Genomic DNA, 19,366 nt, shown 5'->3' with positions numbered 1-19,366 from the left:
GATTTGAGTTGACAAGCCTACAAAAATCCATTTGTGGTTGTCTTCTGGTGCACCACAGCAGTCAACCAAGAGTCACATCAAGAGCTTTGTACAGCGGAAAGGAAATAAAACGCTGTAGCTCGTTTGTAACATATTAACGCTTACATACACACAAACTGCCCAACAGATTGCAACCACAGTTAGTTGGTCACAGCTGTCTGAATGGATGACTAACACAATCAGTCATTGACCTACTGCAGCCCAAATCAAGGTGCTTTATATAGGAAACCCCCTACAGTTATCTTGGATTTACAACCATTCATTCAGCATCTATTCAAAGCAGGAGTGTCAAACTCAAGGCCCAGGGGCCGGATCCGGCCCGCAGGATACTTAGATCTGGCCCATGGAGCCGCCCTGGAAACAGTGAATGACTAGCCTGCAGTGCCTCTGCCAGCGAAAACGGGCACCTGAGCACTGGCAGAGGGTTGCAGGAGGCTGTGGCAGCCGAAAACGGAACTTGGGAGCTCATTTTCACTGGCAGAGAGCTCGAACCAACACCAGCACACACAACAGGGGTGATGTCAAGCTGGCCATGCCCCCTTGTCAAACACAACCCTGATGCGAATCAACACCAATCAACACACTTTCTACAATTTGTAATGGAAGATGGTTTTGTGCGGGGGAGGGGGTGTTTTGTCTGTTTGTGTTTATTCAAAAATAAAAAGTAAATTCTTTAAAAAAAACACAACCCTGATGCGGCCCTCAATGAAAGTGAGTTTGACACCTCTGCTGTAACAGGACTGAAAAATAGTGACATATCCTCACACTTGTGATGGCCACAGCATCCCCACAGTCACCTGATCAGTATTTGGGCACTTGGCTGCCGGTGTGTATTTACAACAGTTGTAGAGTCGCGGGTCACAGGATCGCAATTTGTGACCTTCTCAGCTGGCTTTCAACTGTTAATGAGAAACTGAGTGATTTGTTTTAACGAGTGCTGCAAAAAAAAATCAGCGCAGTCACATGATAACTTTGCTTAACAACCAAATTGCTTAACAATCCCTATTCTGGTCTCTGTTGCAATCATATATTGTATGGTGTGTTTACTGTAACCTTTGCAGTAGGTAATTCTACCAGTATAGCCTGATGGTTTCTCCCGAGGAGAAAGCCACTGTCAGAAGCCATGAAGGCGTAAAAACACTACTGCATGCATCCTTGTGTCATTGCACACTTCACTTGTGTGATGACTGCATGAGGCCTAAGCAGGAAACCTGCCATCCTCCAGATGCTGAGAAATTAACTTCCAGCAAGCCCAGTTGGTAGGACTGAAGACCTGAAATGGAAGTGAAACCTAGTCATTTTATGCCGAGGCAAATATTCTGGCCCCATAGCTTTGGAGAAGATTATAAGAATACAGACAAAAAAGACACAAAGGAGTTATTGAACTTTTTTTAAAGATGCATTTCTGCACACGTTTTGGTACCATATAGAATAGAGTAGAGTAGAGTAGAGTAGAGTAGAGTAGAGTAGAGTAGAGTAGAATAGAATAGAATAAACACAGTTGGAAGGGACCTTGGAGGTCTTCTAGTCCAACCCCCTGCTTAGGCAGGAAACCCTACATGACTACAGATAAATGGTTATCCAACATCTTCTTAAAAACTTCCACTGTTGAAGCATTCACAACTTCTGGAGAAAAGCTCTTCCACTGATTAATTGTTCTAACTGTCAGGAAATTTCTCCTTCGCTCTAACTTGCTTCTCTCCTTGATTAGTTTCCACCCATTGCTTCTTCTTCTACCCTCAGGTGCTTTGGAGAATAGCTTGACTCCCTCTTCTTTGTGGCAACCCCTGAGATATTGATTGGAAGACTGCTATCATGTCTCCCCTAGTCCTTCTTTTCATTAAACTAGACATACCCAGTTCCTGCAACCGTTCTTTGTACGTTTTAGTCTCCAGTCCCCTAATCCCCTTTGTTGCTCTTCTCTGCACTCTTTCTAGAGTCTCCATACATTGTTCTTGTATGCTTGATTTTTTTAAAAAAAAGCATGACAATGGATCCTTTTCAGGGAAAATGAGAGGTAATGTGTGAAGAAAATCTCTTACCAAGACTGTACTTGCCCACATAAGCCCCACATATAGGGATAATGACTAACTGAATTTACCCAATTGCTGGGTTCACACATTACAGATAGTCCTCGACTTACAACAGTTCACTTAGTGGCTGTTCAAAGTTACAATAGCACTGAAAAAACTGACTTCTGACCATTTTTCACAGTTATGACCTTGCGGTATCCCCATGGTCATGTGATTTACATTCAGATGCTTGACAACTGACCCACATTTATGATGGTTGCAGTGTCCCAGGGACACATGATTCCCTTTTGCAACTTTCTCACAAGCAAAGTCAAGGTAGAAGCCTGATTCACTTAACAACCATGTTTAACAAATGCAGGGATTGGCAAGAAAAGTGGTAAAAGAGAGCAGAACTCACTTTACAAATTTCTCGGTTAGCAACATAAATTTTGGGTTCAATGGTGGCCGTAAGTCGAGGACTCCCTGTATGCTTGACCTTTAGCTAACTAGAGAAGCCGAGACTAACCACAGATTAGTTCCTAACACACTTTGTGAACACAACTAAGATTGGCACAATACATTTTGCTACCAGAGTTCAGAATAGCCAAAACTTTTTCAAGCAGTTGCTGAGCTCAATGCTTAGACCCTGGAACTCCTAGTAGTTATTTCAAAGAAAATCTTACCCTAAATGTATTTATAATAGAACTTGTAAGCCACAAGTGGCTATTATTATTATTATTTTTAAAAAATAATAATATCTTATTTATTACAGGCAGTCCTCAACTTACAACAGTTCGTTTAAAGAGCATTCAAAGTTAGAACAGCACCAAGAAAGGGGAGTTATGACCATTTTTCACGCTTATGACCATTTGCAGCATCCCCAGGATCATGTGATTTACATTTGGGTGCTTAACAACTGACTCATATTTATGACGGTGGCAGTGTCCCGGGGTCACATGATCCTCTTTTGCGACCTTCCGAGAAGCCAAGACAATGGGAAATCCAGATTCACTTAACAACTGTGTTACTAATTTAGCAACTTCAGTGATTCACTTAACACATGTGGCAAGAAAAGTCATAAAAGGAGGCAAAACTCACTTAATAAGTTTCTCACTTAACAACAACAATGTTGGGCTCTACTGGAGTTGCCAGTTATAACTGTTGTTACAGCTGTTGCAACGTAACAGCAACAACTGTTGAAATCAGTTCTTGCTGATTTCTATGTAAGGTGGATACACAGAAATCAGCAACAACTTGCCAACTTAACAAATTCCTCCCCTTAATGTCCTTCAAAGAAGGGCAGATTTTTAAAATTGTATTAGTAGTAATACGAAACAAATAAATGAACGCATATTCCTGGCATAATAAAGCATATCCTGAAATACAGGTAGTCCTCGACATACAACCACAAGTGAGCCCAAAAATTCTGTTGCTACGTAAGTGAGACAGTTGTGAAGTGAGTTGCCACCTTTCTTGCCACTTCATTGAATCATTGCAGTTAATTTAATACACAGTTAAGTGAATCTGCCTTCCCTTCCCCACTGATTGTCAGAAAGTCGCAGAAAATCGTGTGACCCTGTAACTGTCATAAATAAGAATCAGTGGCCAAGCGGCTGAATGTTGATCACATGACCAGGGGGGATGTTGCAAGGGTCGTAAGTCACTTTTCCCCAGTGCTGTTGTAACATTGGACAGTCACTAAACGAATGAATGGAAGTTGAGCACTATCTACAGCCTGTTTTCCATTTATAATCAGGAAATCATATCATCTTCAATATTTGGGATCCCACTTTTCCTACCCTTGGAAACCAGGGGTGAAATTCAGCAGGTTCTGACAGGTTCTGGAGAACCGGTAGCGGAAATTTTGAGTAGTTTTGAGAAATGGCAAATACCACCTCTGGCTGGCCCCTGAGTGGAGAGGGAATGGGGATTTTGCAGTATCCTTCCTCTGGAGTGGGGAGGGAATGGGGATTTTGCAGTATCCTTCCTCTGGAGTGGGGAGGGAATGGGGATTTTGCAGTATCCTTCCCCTGGAGTGGGGAGGGAATGGAAATTCTATAGTATCCTTCCCCTGGAGTGGGGTGGCAATGGGGATTTTGCAGTATCCTTCCCCTGGAGTGGGGAGGAATGGAAATTCTATAGTATACTTCCCCTGGAGTGGGGTGGCAATGGGGATTTTACAGTATCCTTCCCCTGGAGTGGGGAGGGAATGGGGCTTTAGCAGTATCCTTCCCCTGGAGTGGGGAGGGAAGGGGGATTTTGCAGTATCCTTCCCCTGGAGTGGAGAGGGAATGGGGATTTTGCAGTATCCTTCCCCTGGAGTGGGGGGGGGATGGAGATTTTGCAGTATCCTTCCCCTGGAGTGGGGAGGGAATGGGGCTTTTGCAGTATCCTTCTCCTGGAGTGGGATGGGAATGGGGCTTTTGCAGTATCCTTCCCCTGGAGTGGGGAGGAATGGAAATTCTATAGTATACTTCCCCTGGAGTGGGGTGGCAATGGGGATTTTACAGTATCCTTCCCCTGGAGTGGGGAGGGAATGGGGCTTTAGCAGTATCCTTCCCCTGGAGTGGGGAGGGAAGGGGGATTTTGCAGTATCCTTCCCCTGGAGTGGAGAGGGAATGGGGATTTTGCAGTATCCTTCCCCTGGAGTGGGGGGGGGATGGAGATTTTGCAGTATCCTTCCCCTGGAGTGGGGAGGGAATGGGGCTTTTGCAGTATCCTTCTCCTGGAGTGGGATGGGAATGGGGCTTTTGCAGTATCCTTCCCCTGGAGTGGGGAGGGAACGGGGCTTTTGCAGTATCCTTCTCCTGAAGTGGGATGGGAATGGGGCTTTTGCAGTATCCTTCCCCTGGAGTGGGGATGGAATGGAGATTTTGCAGTATCCTTCCCCTGCAATGCCCACCAAGCCACACCCACAGAACCGGTAGTAAAAAGTTTTGATATTCACCATCATTGGAAACCATCAAGGGATGAAAAGTGGAGAGAGCTTAAACTCCCAGTTCTCACTCCAGTGGGGCCTTTCTTCCTCAACACCTTTGCAAGTGTGTTTGTGTTGGACACAGACCCACAACCCTCACTTTGGCCCAACCTGGCAGGGCAGCCCTGCTCCAGGGAGCATTTTAGGCTCAGTGGGCCAAGTGAGGCCCTGGAGGAAAAGGAGGAAAAAGCATAGAGGTCAAGGAAACCCAGAGCCAGGGAGGCAAGGGGGGGGGGGGAGTCTCCACAAGACCTTGCCAGCCTCTGCTCCTTCTTGCAGCTTACTTGGGAGTAGAGGCTTAGAAGGCAACAAGTGACAGGAGGTGGTGGCCTCAGGCATTTTGGACCTCAGCCAAGTCCACGTGCTCCAGCAGGGGGGGAAAACAATAGTGTAGTTGTGCATATTCCTAGCAATCCTTTTTTAAAAAGAGTTTTATTATTTTTCAATTACAAAAATAAACGTTCCATCTTTCCTTAGGTGCCCTTACGGATTTGGGAGTTTGCAGGGGTCTGCAGGGGGAAGGCGACCCTCCAGCCAGCCCCAGGGAAGGGGGGATTGAGTCCCACATATCACATTGGGGGCCCTGCCGGCCCCTCTTCCCAAGATTTCAACTTTGAACCAAGTGGCAAGGAGGGTGCCAACTTTCCCTTGCTTCCCGCCACCCACCTCGCGCTTCCACCTCCGAGGAGCCCACGGATTCCTCCCACCCGTCAGGGCCAGGGGCCAAGTGGGGAGGGGGGGTTGGGTGGGACACCCCCTTCCCCCAGAAGCCCGTCACCCTCCCGCGCTCTCCCACACTCTTTGGTGGTCCTGAGCCCAGAGAACTTACCCCGTGGACGGGATGCGCTGCCAGGCAGAGGGCGATCAGCAATAGGGGCGCACTGCAAACCGAACATAAAAAAGAAGGGGGGGTCAACATGTCACGCTTTCCCACGGCAGAGGCGACCCCCCAAAAAATATTCTGGTCCCCCTCCCCACTTTCCTTCCCTTTGGATCTGGGCACTCACCGGGCGAACATGCTGGCACTGCCGAGCCGCGGGGCAGTGGCTGGAACCCCGCGGGGAGAACGCGGTTCTGGAGCCCCTTCCGCGACCCAGGGGGGAAGAGGGGGAGGGCCGGTCGTGGGGACGCGCGGGCGGGACACGTGAAAAGTGGTCTCCGCCCTCGCCGAGCAGCAGGGGAGACAGGCAGCCCCGCAGGAGCCCGGCGATCGCTCCGCGTCGAAGCCGCGCGGCCGAGAGGCGGCGGGGGCGGGGGGACGAGGGCGGAGCCGCCGCCCCTCCAGGCAGCCGCAGTGCCGCCTCGGCCTCTCCTCCCACCCCCCCACCCCCCCGCCTCTTCCAGGCATGCCAGTTTCCGGCTTGGTCCGTCCACACCTGCGTGTGCCCGCAGCCTTTGGCAGGGAACCAGGCTGAGCGGGGCGCCTTTTCCACCCCTTTCCTTTAGGATGGGGGGGGGGGGCTTTCCGCCGCCTTCTCCAGGTCGGGGTTTAGTGGGCTCCTGCAACGTCTCAAAAGACAACCCCCCCCCGCAAGAGATTAACAGATTAACAGAGTTGGAAGGGACTTTATAGATCATCTAGTCCAACCCCCCCCTCAACCAGGACACCCTACACCAGTGGCTCCCAACCTTTTTTTAGCCATGCCCCACCTAAGTGTCTTTAAAATCCTGATGCCCCAGTGACATATAATTCTTACTTTACGCAAAAAGCGAACTCTACTCACGCAGAAGAAGCCTAAACGGCCATTAACTTGGTTTAAACAAGGTTCAAGTTCCCCCCACATTAAAAATCAAATCCCCCCGTGGGGTGTGGACCCCAGTTAGGGGACCACTGCCCTACAGCATTTCTGACAAATGGCAGTCCAATCTCTTCTTGAAGTGATGAAGTTCCCACAACTTCCGAAGGAAACTTCTGCTCCATGAGTTGATTGTTCTCACTGTCATAAAGTTCCTCCTTATTTCTAGGTTGAATCTCACCTTGGTCAGTTTCCGTCCATTATTCCTTGTCTGGCCCTCGGGTGTTTTGGGAAACAGCTTGACTCCCTCCTCTCTGGGGCAGCCCCTCAAATATTGGGACCTGGGCTCCGGCTAACTTTTGGCATCTCCATCTCAGGGAGCAGCGCATCTTGCGCGCTAAGTTGTTCGGGGAACAGGTGGTTCGGGGGAATGACGGGCGAGGATCTCGTGGGAATGCAAACATAAGGGGAGAGGGGGAGTCTTCTGAACCGCCGACACGACCCCCCTCCGTCAGCCTCTTCGGGGAGGGGGGGCTCAGTCTTCAAACTCGGACCAGTGTTCGGGGCTTCTCAAAGGCCAAAAAGATTTACAGACTGATTTTATTCACTGTCCGTTTACTCAGACGATAGAATATATACATTGAAGTCGTGGAAGCGAACGAGACGCACCAGAGTCGAGCGATCGAGAGACAGCCGCCGTTGGGATGGGCTCTCGCCACCACCTCATCCCCACCCCCCTCTACGGCGCTGGGTCACCCACATTGGGTGCGGGGCTGCCAAAACCCTTCAAAGTTCCCTCTGGGAAAACTTTCTAGACTTGCCCCTGACGTGATCCTTCCGCGAGTTTTGTTCAGATTTTCAGGCTCTTCTGGAATCGTTGCGTGGGGCGGCTGGAGTTGTGGTGTAGGGTTTCCCGCCTAAGCAGAGGAGGGTTGGACTAGAAGACCTTCAAGGTCCCTTCTTACTCTGTTATTCTATAAGGAGTTGACCCCATCCCGCTGGTGGTAGGAACGTTCTTGGTTGCGCGTGAAAGTGGGCTACCGAAGGTGGGCTGTAGTTCTCCCGCCAGTTTCCTTAAACAATCCAACGAAAACGCTAATCCACAAACGAGGGTTGTGGGAACTCCCATCTAAAGAGGTTAAGTTAATAAAGCAAGTCATGCGAAGCCACGGTTTCCTTAAGCACGGACGCCTGGGGTCGTCGGAATGGGGGGAACACGGATCCGTTTTTCATCGGGTACAACTTTGCGCAGAAAATCAACTTTTATTCTCTCCGGCAAGTTCTCCAATCCCCTACTATCGCCTCTTCTACCAAAAGGAACTAACCCGGGTTAGATGTTGTTTCCTGATTGCTTATTTGTACCCTGTGACTATCATTAAGTGTTGTACCTTAGGATTCTTGACGAATGTATCTTGTCTTTTATGTACACAGAGAGCATCTGCACCACAGACAAATTCCTTGTGTGTCCAATCACACTTGGCCAATAAAGAATCCTATCCTATCTTACTCTACTCTATACTCTATTCTACTGAGTTTGTAGAACAGATTAATGTACAGCTTGTTTGTCTGCGGCTCGAGCCCCAAGGGGCAGAACGCCTCCCGAGTCCCCAAACTGAGCGCAAAACCCGCTCAACGTTTCCCAATTCAACGCACGAGTCCCCCAGTATGGCAGCTTAGTCCTGGCTAAACCACGGCTTCGCGCAACGAAAGCAAGCAAGAGTGGGGGGCAGAGAAAAGTTTTAAACTTTTTTTAAAAAAAAGTCAACCCGGATTTCGGGGCTTGGTGGCCCACTAAGCGGCTCCCGCTCCGAGTCAGCCGCGGGACTACAAATCCCATCCGCCAGCGGCGCAGGCCGTCCAGGCAGCCGGCCGAGAGGCGCATGAATCCGGGCGGACGCCGGGGCGGCGAGAGGCAGGCAAAGTAGTCCCCAGAGAAGGGGGGCGCGGGGGGAGAGAGAGAAGGAGGGAGGGAGGCCGGGCCGCGGCCCCGAGCGAAGGCGAGCCCCGAGCCGGGAAAGGCGGAGGCAGAGGCGGGCGCGGAGGCGGGCGCCCAGAGCCGCTTCGCCCGGCCCAGCCCTGCCCAGTCCTTGCCCACTTCATCCCCCTCGGCTTTTGCCTTTTTTTCTTCCTTTCCCCTTTTTTTGGGGGTGGGCGAAGGCTGGCTCAGCTCCGGCGAGGCTGCGGGGCTCCTGCAGGAGGTGGAGAATGAAGCTGCGCCCGGGCGCCCGTCGCCTCCTCTTGCTGCTCGCCCTGGGACTCGGCGCTTGGGACGCCCAGGCTGCGGTGGGTGCTCAAATGCCCCCGGACGGGAGAGCGGGGCTGGGGAGGGGGCGCGTGGGCGAAGACCCCGGTCCGAGCCGCCCCGGGTGGGGCTGAGCCGGGGCTGGGGCCGGACTGGGTGGGGGGACGGGAGGAAGCCTCGGGGGGCTGCCAAGGGACGGTCTTGCAGAGCCCCGGAAAAGTTGGGCAAAGTTGCTTTTAAAAATAGGCGAGCGGGTGCAAGGAAGGCTGGGAAAGGGGAGGGGGCGCGGGAACGGGTCGGAGCCTGCCTGCCGCCCCTGCGGGGTCCTAGGGAGGGAAAAAAGCCGGCGTGGAGCTGGGGGAGAAGAAGGCAGGAGAGAGAGAGAAAGAGCGGAGAAAAGGGACATCAGTGGGCTCCCACTTTTGCACCGCTTTGCACAGATGGGCTTGGATTCCACGGCGGGGAGCCGAGAAGGGCAGGAGCCGCCAGAAAGAGATTTGGGACAGAGGGGGCCTGCACTGCACTCCCCCCACCCATAACTGACTCCTTCAGGTGGCCGCATCAGGGCAGCCTCCTTATCTCTTCTCTCCTCCCTCTAGTCTTCCCTCTCCCGGGAATGTCCTTATCAAACAAAGGCATGGGTGGTTTTGTCTTAACTCCCGTCCATGCAATATTTACTCTCTCCCAGTTACTTTTCTAGTAAGTGAAAGTGAAGGCGTGGGGGTGAGGGGGGGAAGCGGCCCTGCCTGGCCCCTCCAGCTAGTGAGGATGCCAGGGGAGGCAGTAGCCCTGCCGATCTGAACCCCTTTCATTCTCCCACAGTTTGCAAGGGTGTCTTAAGGTAAGAGGATGGATGGAGATGCTGATCTTAAAATAAAAGGGGGGGGGAGAACTTCAGCAAAGTTCAGGATGCCTGAATTTCCAGGATGCTCCCTTTTCTTTCCCACATGTATGGTTTTGCTATGTGCGTGTATAGGAGGAGATTGGGTGGCAGGATTGTGCGCGTCCCACACAAATGTAGCTTCCTCCCCGTCTAACCGCGGGAGGGAAAGTGCAAACTTTGGAAAAGTTCATTTGGGGTGTCCAGAGGGAACAAAATATGGTGCTTTTCTGTCCCCCTGTCCCCTAATATGGATTTTAAATTGTCTGTATCCTTCTTTTCCACTTTCTGATAGTTGCTAAAAGTTAGACTACTTGAGAGATGGAAGGTGGAGTGAAATTGCATTGGGTCCTTGTAGGTGAGCAAATGTGTGTCTTCTGTTTATGACCCACTGATGACACTAACACCAGTGGACATTAGTGCTGTGATGGCTTGGAGGGGTTATAAAATAAAGTGCCTGCACGTTGGAATCTACAAAATGTGTACTTCACTAGTTGTGTAATCCCTCCTCCCGCCCTCTTAACCGTAATTCCTCTTCTCCTTTGCATAGAGATTATCAAAATAGTTGTTTTCTCTTTGTGCCTAGTTGTAATTTATTAACAGTCCCCCTTGAAATAATAGGTATTATTAACTAATGCTCTCTCTCCTTTTAAGGTAGCGTTTAATTGCCATGGTCATTATGGAAAGCAGAATGCAGCGGTGCATGTTTGAAATCACTTTTGGTCCAATATCCGTAGTGAACTCTTATTTGTTATTTATTTTCAGGAATGAAAACTCAGCCAGATGTTTGTCTTGCACCTTTCCCCTAAATATCTAATGCCATGAATGGGAAATTAGTCATCACATTTTATGGGCTAGTTTGGGATGTGTTTTTTTCTCTCTTAGTTTGGGACCACAGACTGAAATGCTTTAATAATGCTTAGTTACTCCTTAACAAGTTTTGCTTCCCCCCCCCATCCCACCCCTCCTTCCATGCGTAAGCCCTGTCATTTAAGGCAAATAACTCTGTCCCATGTCTTACATGTTAAGAAAATAATGTATTTTTGTTGGCTGTGGAACCTCAACCCCAAAACCTGAACTGCTGTGAAGACAGATCAAAACGAACTAATTTTAATTCTGTTTGAACACAAGTTCTTTAATGTTTTCTGGGATTTTATGGAAATTCCTTTGCTAAAGGAGAACCAAAGTGTTGGCTATCTTATTCTATAGTACTCCGTTCCCTGCATCTGGTGCAATAATTGACTTTGTGCATGTTAATTCAGATGTCAACCTCATTAAATTGAGCAGGCCTCTGATTTGTAATAAAAGTAACGTGGAGTTGCTGGCAAAGTACTCCATTCAGTTTGGCATCTGCTCTGCACTAAAATTCCCAGGGTTTGGGATGGGGTGTGGGTGGGGACCAAATTAATTCATTCTTTGTATGACTACCTACTCTGCATAATTGGAGCGCATAATAAAGTGTAAATTCCTAGCGTTAGAGAAAGGGAATCTATACCCCACTTCTGCTGTTTCTAAAGCTTGAGCTCTTTTTCTTCTGTGTTGGTTGGTTTGTAACACCTGCTTTGGGTATCCCGGTGCACGGTTAATCCAGCAGGAATGAGTCACACTGGTATGGGTCACCGATATTTGAAATTGTGAACAAAATTGAGTGGAAACGGGAGACCTGGCACAAACATGGCCCCTTAGGAAAGAGTCCATTTGAGACTAAAAGGTTACGTTTACTAAAAGCCAAGTGGTTGCAAGCAATGTGAAGCCAGAACTGATGTTTGAGTGTGAAAATCACTAGGATAAACTTTCCCTCCTTCCCCAAGCCACCCACCTCATTGTCTTCCCATTGTCCCATCAAGTTTAGAGAAGATGTTTTGCTAACGGTCCCTGTTGTGGTTGGTAGATAGATAGGTGCTACATTCCATTCTCAGGACCAAGGCCTTGAGATGCCTAGGAACAGCTCAACTATTGCTTTCGGTTTCCCATATCTTGCAGAGTCCCCCTCTAAGTTTCCCCCCTCCAGCTCCTCTCCCCCGTAATGTATTACAAACTGGCCTCTAAGTGAAGCATAGAAGTGAGCGAAGGATGGCAGCTTGGAGAGAAAAGATTGTTTGTCTGTAAGATTGAGGAGCAGAGCTGAGCATAAAAACCAGATCTCTTGATTTGAAATATTTCTATAGCAGTGTAGGTAGTCTACAACAGGGGTCTCTAACCTTGGCAACTTGAGGACTTCAACTCCCAGAATTCTTCCACGTCTTGCAGAAAAACAAGCCACTCAAAAATGGGAAACTGTCACAAACACATCAAGGTTTTATTCTTTCTTTTCTTCTTCTCGTTCCAAGCTCTCCTAGGCCAGAACTCACAAAAGTGGGGAGAGGATCATAAAAATTCAAAGAGGAATCTGGGAATCTTCTTCAGCCCTTTAGGCTCCCGATTTCTTCTGGCTGAGTTTTGCCCGCTGAGGCTTCACGATAGTGTAGTTCATATATTTCGTGTGTTGGCCGGAGAGGAAATGAATGTAGAAAGCCTGGAACAACCTTGATCTAGAAGAAGACAAAAAGTTTTTCAGGTTGATGCCTAAGTAGCTTTGGATGGGGTTCCTTAAGACAGGGGGTCTCCATCAGTGAAAAAATTTTTGAACCTACTCTGTGGGTGTGGCCTCCTTTGTGGGAGTGGCTTGCTGACCATGTGTTCTCTCTCTCTCTCTCTCTCCTTCCTTTTGTCTCTGTCCCTTTTTCCTTTTTTTTCGTTCATCTCTCTCTCACTTTTTCTTTCTTTTTTTTCTTTTTTTCTTTCTTCCTTTCTTTCTCTTTCTCTCTCTGTGTGAGTCTGTCTGTGTGTGTGTCTGTGTGTCAGTGGTGGGTTTCAAAAAATTTTAGAACCTCTTCTGTAGGTATGGCCTGCTTTCCGGGTCCACTGGTGGAACCTCTTCTAACCGGTTCAGTACATTTGATGAACCGGTTCTACCGAACTGGTGTGAACTGGTAGGAACCCATCTCTGGTCTCCATCCTTGGCAACTTTAAGACTTTTGGACTTTAACTCCCAGAATTCCCAAGCTCTGGGGAATTCTGGGAGTTGAAGTCCACAAGTCTTAAAGTAGCCAACCTTGGAGACCCCTGGTCTGTAACAATGGTCTCCAAATCCCAGTCCGTGGCGTGCCAGAACCCAGTGTGTGCAAACGAGTGGATGCAGGCAGCATGCAAAACCACACCCCTTATGGTCTGCAAAAAAACCCTCTCACCATGGAACTAGTCCCTGGTCCCCAAAAGGTTGGGGGCAACTACTCTATAAGATAGGGAAGGAGGGACGAAGCTGTATTTCCCAGGCTCTTTTCTCCTACCCTGTTTCCCTGAAAATAAGACCTCCCTGATTAATAAGCCCGATCAGGCTTTTGGGCGCCTGCGTTAAAATAAGCCCTCCCCTGAAAATATTGCAATACAGCAGCAGCCATAAGGAGACCACGCTCGCCACCTCCTGCACCTCAAAAATAATAAGACCTCCCTGAAAATAAGGCCAAGCATTTATTTCGGGGGTCAAAAGAAAATAAGACCCTGTCTTATTTTCGGGAAAACATGGTACAAGGCTTGGCTTTATCCTCAAGGTGCCTTAGGTTGTTTCCGACTTCCAGTTCTGAATGCAAAACTCGAGAGAAAAAAAGATGCAGGTAGTCCTTGACTTAGAACAGTTCGTTTAGTGAATGCTGGAAGTTACAACGGCACTGAAAAAAATGACACGACCATTTTTCACACTTATGACCCTGTAGTCATATGATTTACAGTTGGATGCTTAACAACTGACTCACACTTGTGATGGTTGCAGTATCCTGGGCAGTGGTGGGATTCAAAATTTTTTACTACCAGTTCTGTGGGTGTGGTGTGGTAGGCATGGCATGATGGGCGTGGCTTGGTAGGCGTGGCAGAGAAAAGATACTGCAAAATCCCCATTCCTTCCCAATCAGCTGGGACTCAGGAGGCAGAGAATAGATGGGGGCATGGCCAGCCAGAGGTGGTATTGGTATTTACCGGTTCTCTGAACTACTCAAAATTTCTGCTGCGAGTTCTCCAGAACCGGACAGAACTTGCTGAATCCCACCTCTGATCCTGGGGCCATTGACTTTGCTTGTCAGAAGGCAGCAAAAATGGATCATATGACCCAGTAACCACTGCAGCTGTCGTAAATATGAGTCCATTGCCAAGCATCTGAATTTTGATCGTGTGACCATGGGGTGGCTGCAACATTTGTAAGTGTGAAAAACGGTCATAAATCTTTTTTTTTCAGTGCTGTTGTAACTTCAAACAGTCCCTAAAATGAACAGTTGTAAATCGAGGACTACCTGTATCCTAAGAGCCAAAAAAGGCAGACTATAACTGAAGGGGTTGGGAAAAAGAGCAAGAGAGGTGATGAATTTAATAGATTCCACCAACATCTAACATCCTGCAAGAGCTTCCAGCTATTCCAGCCTCAAGGCTAAGAGATTTATGATCCTCTGGAATGCCAATAGAGTGGGATTATATTCCCATGGCAAATAAAGCACAATATTTATTTGCAGTGTTTGTGCCTTGCTTTTGCCTCGAGTGTAGATTTACAGGCACCCATCGGAACTTTTGCACCACAGTAAAGGACAAACCGCAGACATCTGAAAATGCAAAAAAATAAAAATAAAACCGAAAGGTGCCCGCTGGCATCTGAGTTATGACAAGTAAGAAAGTTCAGTCAGGGTTTTTGCCAACTGAACTCTAGTTGCCAGAGAGGAAAATTGGAAAGAAATCTTTGAGGAGATATGTAGAAACAAGACTTAAGAGTTTAAGTCAAACGGAATTTACCTAAACTTATAGAGAAAATAGGAATGAGGATTTGTTTTCCATACTGTTATTTTTAGGAAAGGATCTCTCATAAAGAAAACATCAATTCCCTTGAATTAAATTAAATAAAAGTCAATTAAACTAGAGTCAATTTAAAATAATTCTCAATAACTCTTGAATGTGAAACAGCCAAACTTGATCTTAGTTGGTTCTCCAATTTTCACAATGACTGCCTTTGCCCATCAAACTACAGTAGGTCAAATTCTGTTCACTTGTTTGTTGAATAAGTCACACTTGGCTGGATTAACTCAAGGAGTTAAACCACAAACAACATTGTGGCTTCATGCACTGTTTGACTTCACACAGATCTCTTTGCTTCCTTCCTAAATCTACAACTTTGTTTGTCATGAGTTTCGGTGCCAGGGATCAGAGAGGCATCTCAACTTTGTGTTTTTCAAAGATGAACATTTCTCTTTAGTTCAGCAACCCACCCTTGTGGAGCCTTTAGCTGGCTAGGGAATTCTGGGAGTTGAAGTCCACACACCTTAGTGTGGTCAAGCTTGAAAAACACTCTTGTAAAGCATTATGGAGGGATGCAGTGGCTCAGTGGCTAAGACGCTGAGCTTGTCGACCAGAAAGATCGGCAGTTCAGCAGTTCGAATCTCTAGCACCACATAATGGAGTGAGCTCCTGTTACTTGTCCCAGCTTCTGCCAACCTAGCAGTTTGAAAGTACGTAAAAATGCAAGTAGAAGAATAGGAACCACCTTTGATGGGAAGGTAACAGTGTTCCGTGCTCCTTTGGCATTTAGTCATGCTGGCCACATGACCACGGAGATTTCTTCAGGCAGCACTGGCTCTTCAGCTTTGAAACAGATGAGCACTGCCCCCTAGAGTCATGAACGACTAGCACATATGTGCAAGGGGAACATTTACCTTTGCCTTTAAAGCATTATGGGTCACATTCTATCCACCCTGAGAAATGACTCACATTCCTTTAACAAGATGTTATCTTGGTGCTCTTTTCAATCAGGAATGCCAAATGTTTTGCTTGAAAAAAATGTCCTCTGTATCTGGTGTGAGAAGAAGCTCTTTCTGTAAGTCAGGTGTGGATGATAAGGCTTCTACATTTGACCAACAAGGCTGACCCTTCCACACAAGTTCTATTATTCAGCATGTCTTTCACCTACCAACCCAGCTGGTTCTGAAATTCCCAGTCCCCTTCCTTAGAAAACAGAAACTTGCCCAAAAGATCAGAACTGGGGAAAAAATATACAAGCACGCTAAATTCAAAGGAGAAAGACTGTAAGGCATGCATACAGCTAGTCCTTGACTTATGACCACGGTTCCACCACAAAACCGCGATGCCCTTATCCGCGCCGACATAAGTGCGGAGGCAAATCCGCGGCGTCCAAAGCGCTAAGAAAAAAACGACCCTACCGCCGCGACAACAGCGCGGTGACAGAAGGGCGTTCTACATGCTTCGTTCTTTGCCTCCAAAGGTAGCCCTCCTCCTCCAGCTGACAGCGGCAGCGGGCACGGGGCAAAGCGGGCTGCCCAGCAGCAGCAGCCTGTGGGAAGGGTCCAGCACAGCCACGGGGGGCAGCAGGAAGCCTGCTGCCACGGGGGGCCCGAGCAGGGCCGCCGACACTGGCACATCCTCCTCTGCTTCCTGCTGCCCCCCCGCGGCTGAGCTGGACCCTTCCCGCGGGCTGCTGCTGCTGGGCAGCCCGCTTTGCCCCGTGCCCGCTGCCGCTGTCAGCTGGAGGAGGAGGGCTACCTTTGGAGGCAAAGAACGAAGTATGTAGAACGCCCTTCTGTCGCCGCGCTGTTGTCCCCGCGGTGATGACGCGCGGTGATGACGTCGCGACTTTAGTGACGCGATTTAATCTCCGCTATTTTGCGTAGCGCGGTTTTGTCGTGCCACTATGACCACAGTTTTGAGTCCAAAATTTCTAAGTGAGGGAGAGGTTCCGTAATTTTGTCCCCTTTTATGACTTGTCTTGCCATACTTGTTAAGTGAATCACTGCAGTTGTTCAGTCAGTAACACAGTTGTTAAGTGAATCTGGCTTCCCCATTGACTTTTCTTGTCAGAAGGTTGCATAAGGTGATCACGTAACCAAGGGTGAAATTCAACAGGTTCTGACTGGTTCTGGAGAACCGGTAGCAGAAATTTTGAGTAGTTCGGAGAATCAGCAAATACCACCTTTGGCTGGCCCCGCCCCATCTATACTCTGCCTCCCGAGTCCCAGCTGATCAGGAGGAAGTGGGGATTTTGCACTATCCTTCCCCCAGGAGTTGGAAGGGAATGGTGATTTTGCAGTATTCATCCCCTGCCACACCCACCAAGCCACGCCCACAGAACTGGCAGTAAAAAAATTGGAATTTCACCACTGCACATAACCCTCGGGACACTACAACTCTCATAATTATGAGTCAGTTGCCAAGAATTTGAATTTTGATCCAATGACTATGGGGATGCGGCAGTGGTCATAAGTGTGAAAAATAGTCATGTCACTTTTTGCACACTTTGTAACATTAGAGAGTCACTAAATGAACTGTTGTAGTCCAGGACTGTCTGTAGGTGACCAAACTTTTAAGATTAGAAGTTTCCCTGGAGACTAATGAAACGGGGCATTTTTCTACAAAGAAAAATGTCTTTTCAATAGTTGCATAGAAGTTTGGGGGATGATGTCCCCAAAATGTTTTTCCTGATCATTTTTATGCTGGTTTTTTTTTTTCTAGCACCGGCTAAAAAAAATCCTCTTTTCCTGGCATTTTACAACTTAGCATTTAACATGCCCTATGAGTCAATGGTTGCCATTAATGTGTTTCATTGATATTTTTTTTGCCTGACACTTTAAATGGATTTTGTAGACTCCTGTGCTGTCTTTTTCCAGCGTGTCTTCCTTTCTTCTTTTTAAAACTAATCCTCTTTTAGAAACTCAGAACTCTGGTTAGTGGACAAATCTAAAATCCAGGGATAGAATTAAGATCATTTTTATGGCTGCTTTAAACAAAGATTGCTAGGAACTTGTGTTGGTTATTGAAATTCATCATTTTTCAAAATTGGCAATTTTAAGATTTGGACTACAACTCCCAGAATCACCCACCCAATCAGCATTCTGAGAACTGAAATATTTTGGTAAAAGTTGTCAAGATTAAAAGAACACTGGTTTAAATGTACTCTTATTTGAAGCTTTGTTACACTGTGTAATAGTTTTCTAAAACAGTTTGCAACTAGTTTGTCAAAAGTCACTTTTGTTTTCTAAGCATTTTACAAGTAGAAGTTGATTAGAATTGTTTATCTTCCTTCACAACAGGAGATTTGGAAACAAATACACTATCCTTAATAACCCTCTCCACTCCATCCTTCTCTGTTCCTCTATTAATGGGCTTCTTGCTTATTTCTCCTGAAGTTATTAAAGATTTGTGGGTGTCCCCCGTCTCCCCCCACCCCCCCCCCATAGTAGCAACTTTATATGTTCAAAATAAAGTTACTATCATTATATTTTTGTTCTTTGTTTTGGAATCTCTAATCCTTCTTGACTTTCTGGCTACTGTACATATATAATGGAGAGTGAAGATAAAGGTTCCCCTCGCACATATGCACTAGTCATTTCTGACTCTAGGGGGCGGTGACCATTTCCGTTTAAAGCCAAAGAGCCAGAACTGTCCGAAGACGTCTCCGGGGTCATGAGGCCGGCTTTTGAACCTAGAAGTTCAAAAGCACATAAAAATGCAAGTAGAAAATAGGAGCCACCTTTGGTGAGAAGATAACAGTGTTCCCTGCACCTTCGGCGTTGAGTCATGCCGTCTACATGACCACGGAGACGTCTCCGGACAGCACTGGCTGTTCAGCTTTGAAACGGAGATGAGCACCACCCCCTGGAGTCAGGAACAACTAGCACATATATGCGAGGAGAACCTTTACCTTTACCTATGTTACGTAAATGCAACCAACTGTGGTTTATTCAACAATTGGGGATTTAACACATTTTGGCCTAGTAAAATGTGAGAACCCAACTTGGTTGAACAGACCTTAATTTATTGCAGTTCCTTTCACATTTAATTTCAGAAGGTTTGTTTTTTTTAGCATGCACAGCTGTCAGAGATCACTTCCTCTTGGAGTTGAATTCCAGTATGAGAAGCAAGTGCAGATAAAGGATGCCAAACACACATCAGTCTTCTTTGGAACAATAATGTGAACTCACAAGTATCTCTACTATAATTTCCGTGACCCGTCAAAACCGCGGTAGACAAAAGCGCGCTCGACGAAAACGCGTACCTGACGTCATCAGCAGCGCGACGAAAAAAATTAAAAATAAATTAAATTGAAATTAAAATAAAATTAAAGCAAGCTGATTCACATAAAGGTTAGGGTTAGGGTTAGGGTTAGGGTTAGGGTTAGGTTAAGGGTTAGGGTTAGGTTTAGGGTTACGTTAAGCATTAGGGTTAGGTTTAGGGTTAGGTTTAGGGTTAGGTTAAAGGTTAGGTTTAGGGTTAGGTTTAGGGTTAGGTTTCGGGGGGTTAGGGTAAGGTTTTCGCTTTAATTTTAAATTTACCGCTCACAGCGCGATGTTTTCATCGCACTGTGATGACGTCACGTACGTGCTTTCGTCGAGTGCGCTTTTGTCTACCGCGGTTTTGTGGTGGAACCATAATTTCAGGAAAGACTATTTGAATAGT

The 19,366-nt window shown here is 47.3% G+C and overlaps 2 protein-coding genes across 6 annotated transcripts in view; one reads left to right on the top strand and one right to left on the bottom strand.

Moving 5' to 3' along the window:
* COL4A6 (collagen type IV alpha 6 chain) overlaps nucleotides 1-6,292 on the bottom strand; it is a 217,305-nt gene extending 211,013 nt beyond the window's left edge. For both annotated transcript variants that reach the window (XM_032227189.1, XM_032227190.1), the window contains exons 1-2: nucleotides 6,036-6,292; nucleotides 5,858-5,909 (exon numbers count right to left, since the gene is read on the bottom strand). In XM_032227189.1, the coding sequence (XP_032083080.1) occupies nucleotides 5,858-5,909; nucleotides 6,036-6,046 (63 nt within the window). In that variant the 5' untranslated portion in view covers nucleotides 6,047-6,292. The remainder of the gene's footprint in view (nucleotides 1-5,857; nucleotides 5,910-6,035) is intronic.
* A 2,511-nt stretch (nucleotides 6,293-8,803) lies between these two features.
* The window catches only part of COL4A5 (collagen type IV alpha 5 chain), a 161,224-nt gene continuing 150,661 nt past the window's right edge, over nucleotides 8,804-19,366 (top strand). For all 4 annotated transcript variants that reach the window (XM_032227460.1, XM_032227458.1, XM_032227459.1 and 1 more), the window contains exon 1: nucleotides 8,804-9,047. In XM_032227460.1, coding sequence (XP_032083351.1) covers nucleotides 8,970-9,047 — 78 coding nt within the window. In that variant the 5' untranslated portion in view covers nucleotides 8,804-8,969. The remainder of the gene's footprint in view (nucleotides 9,048-19,366) is intronic.

This window comes from Thamnophis elegans, chromosome 12, assembly GCF_009769535.1.
Source record: "Thamnophis elegans isolate rThaEle1 chromosome 12, rThaEle1.pri, whole genome shotgun sequence".
Lineage (NCBI taxonomy): Eukaryota > Metazoa > Chordata > Lepidosauria > Squamata > Colubridae > Thamnophis > Thamnophis elegans.
Note: the sequence above shows the minus strand (reverse complement) of the source record. Positions and strands in the feature narration are given on the sequence as shown.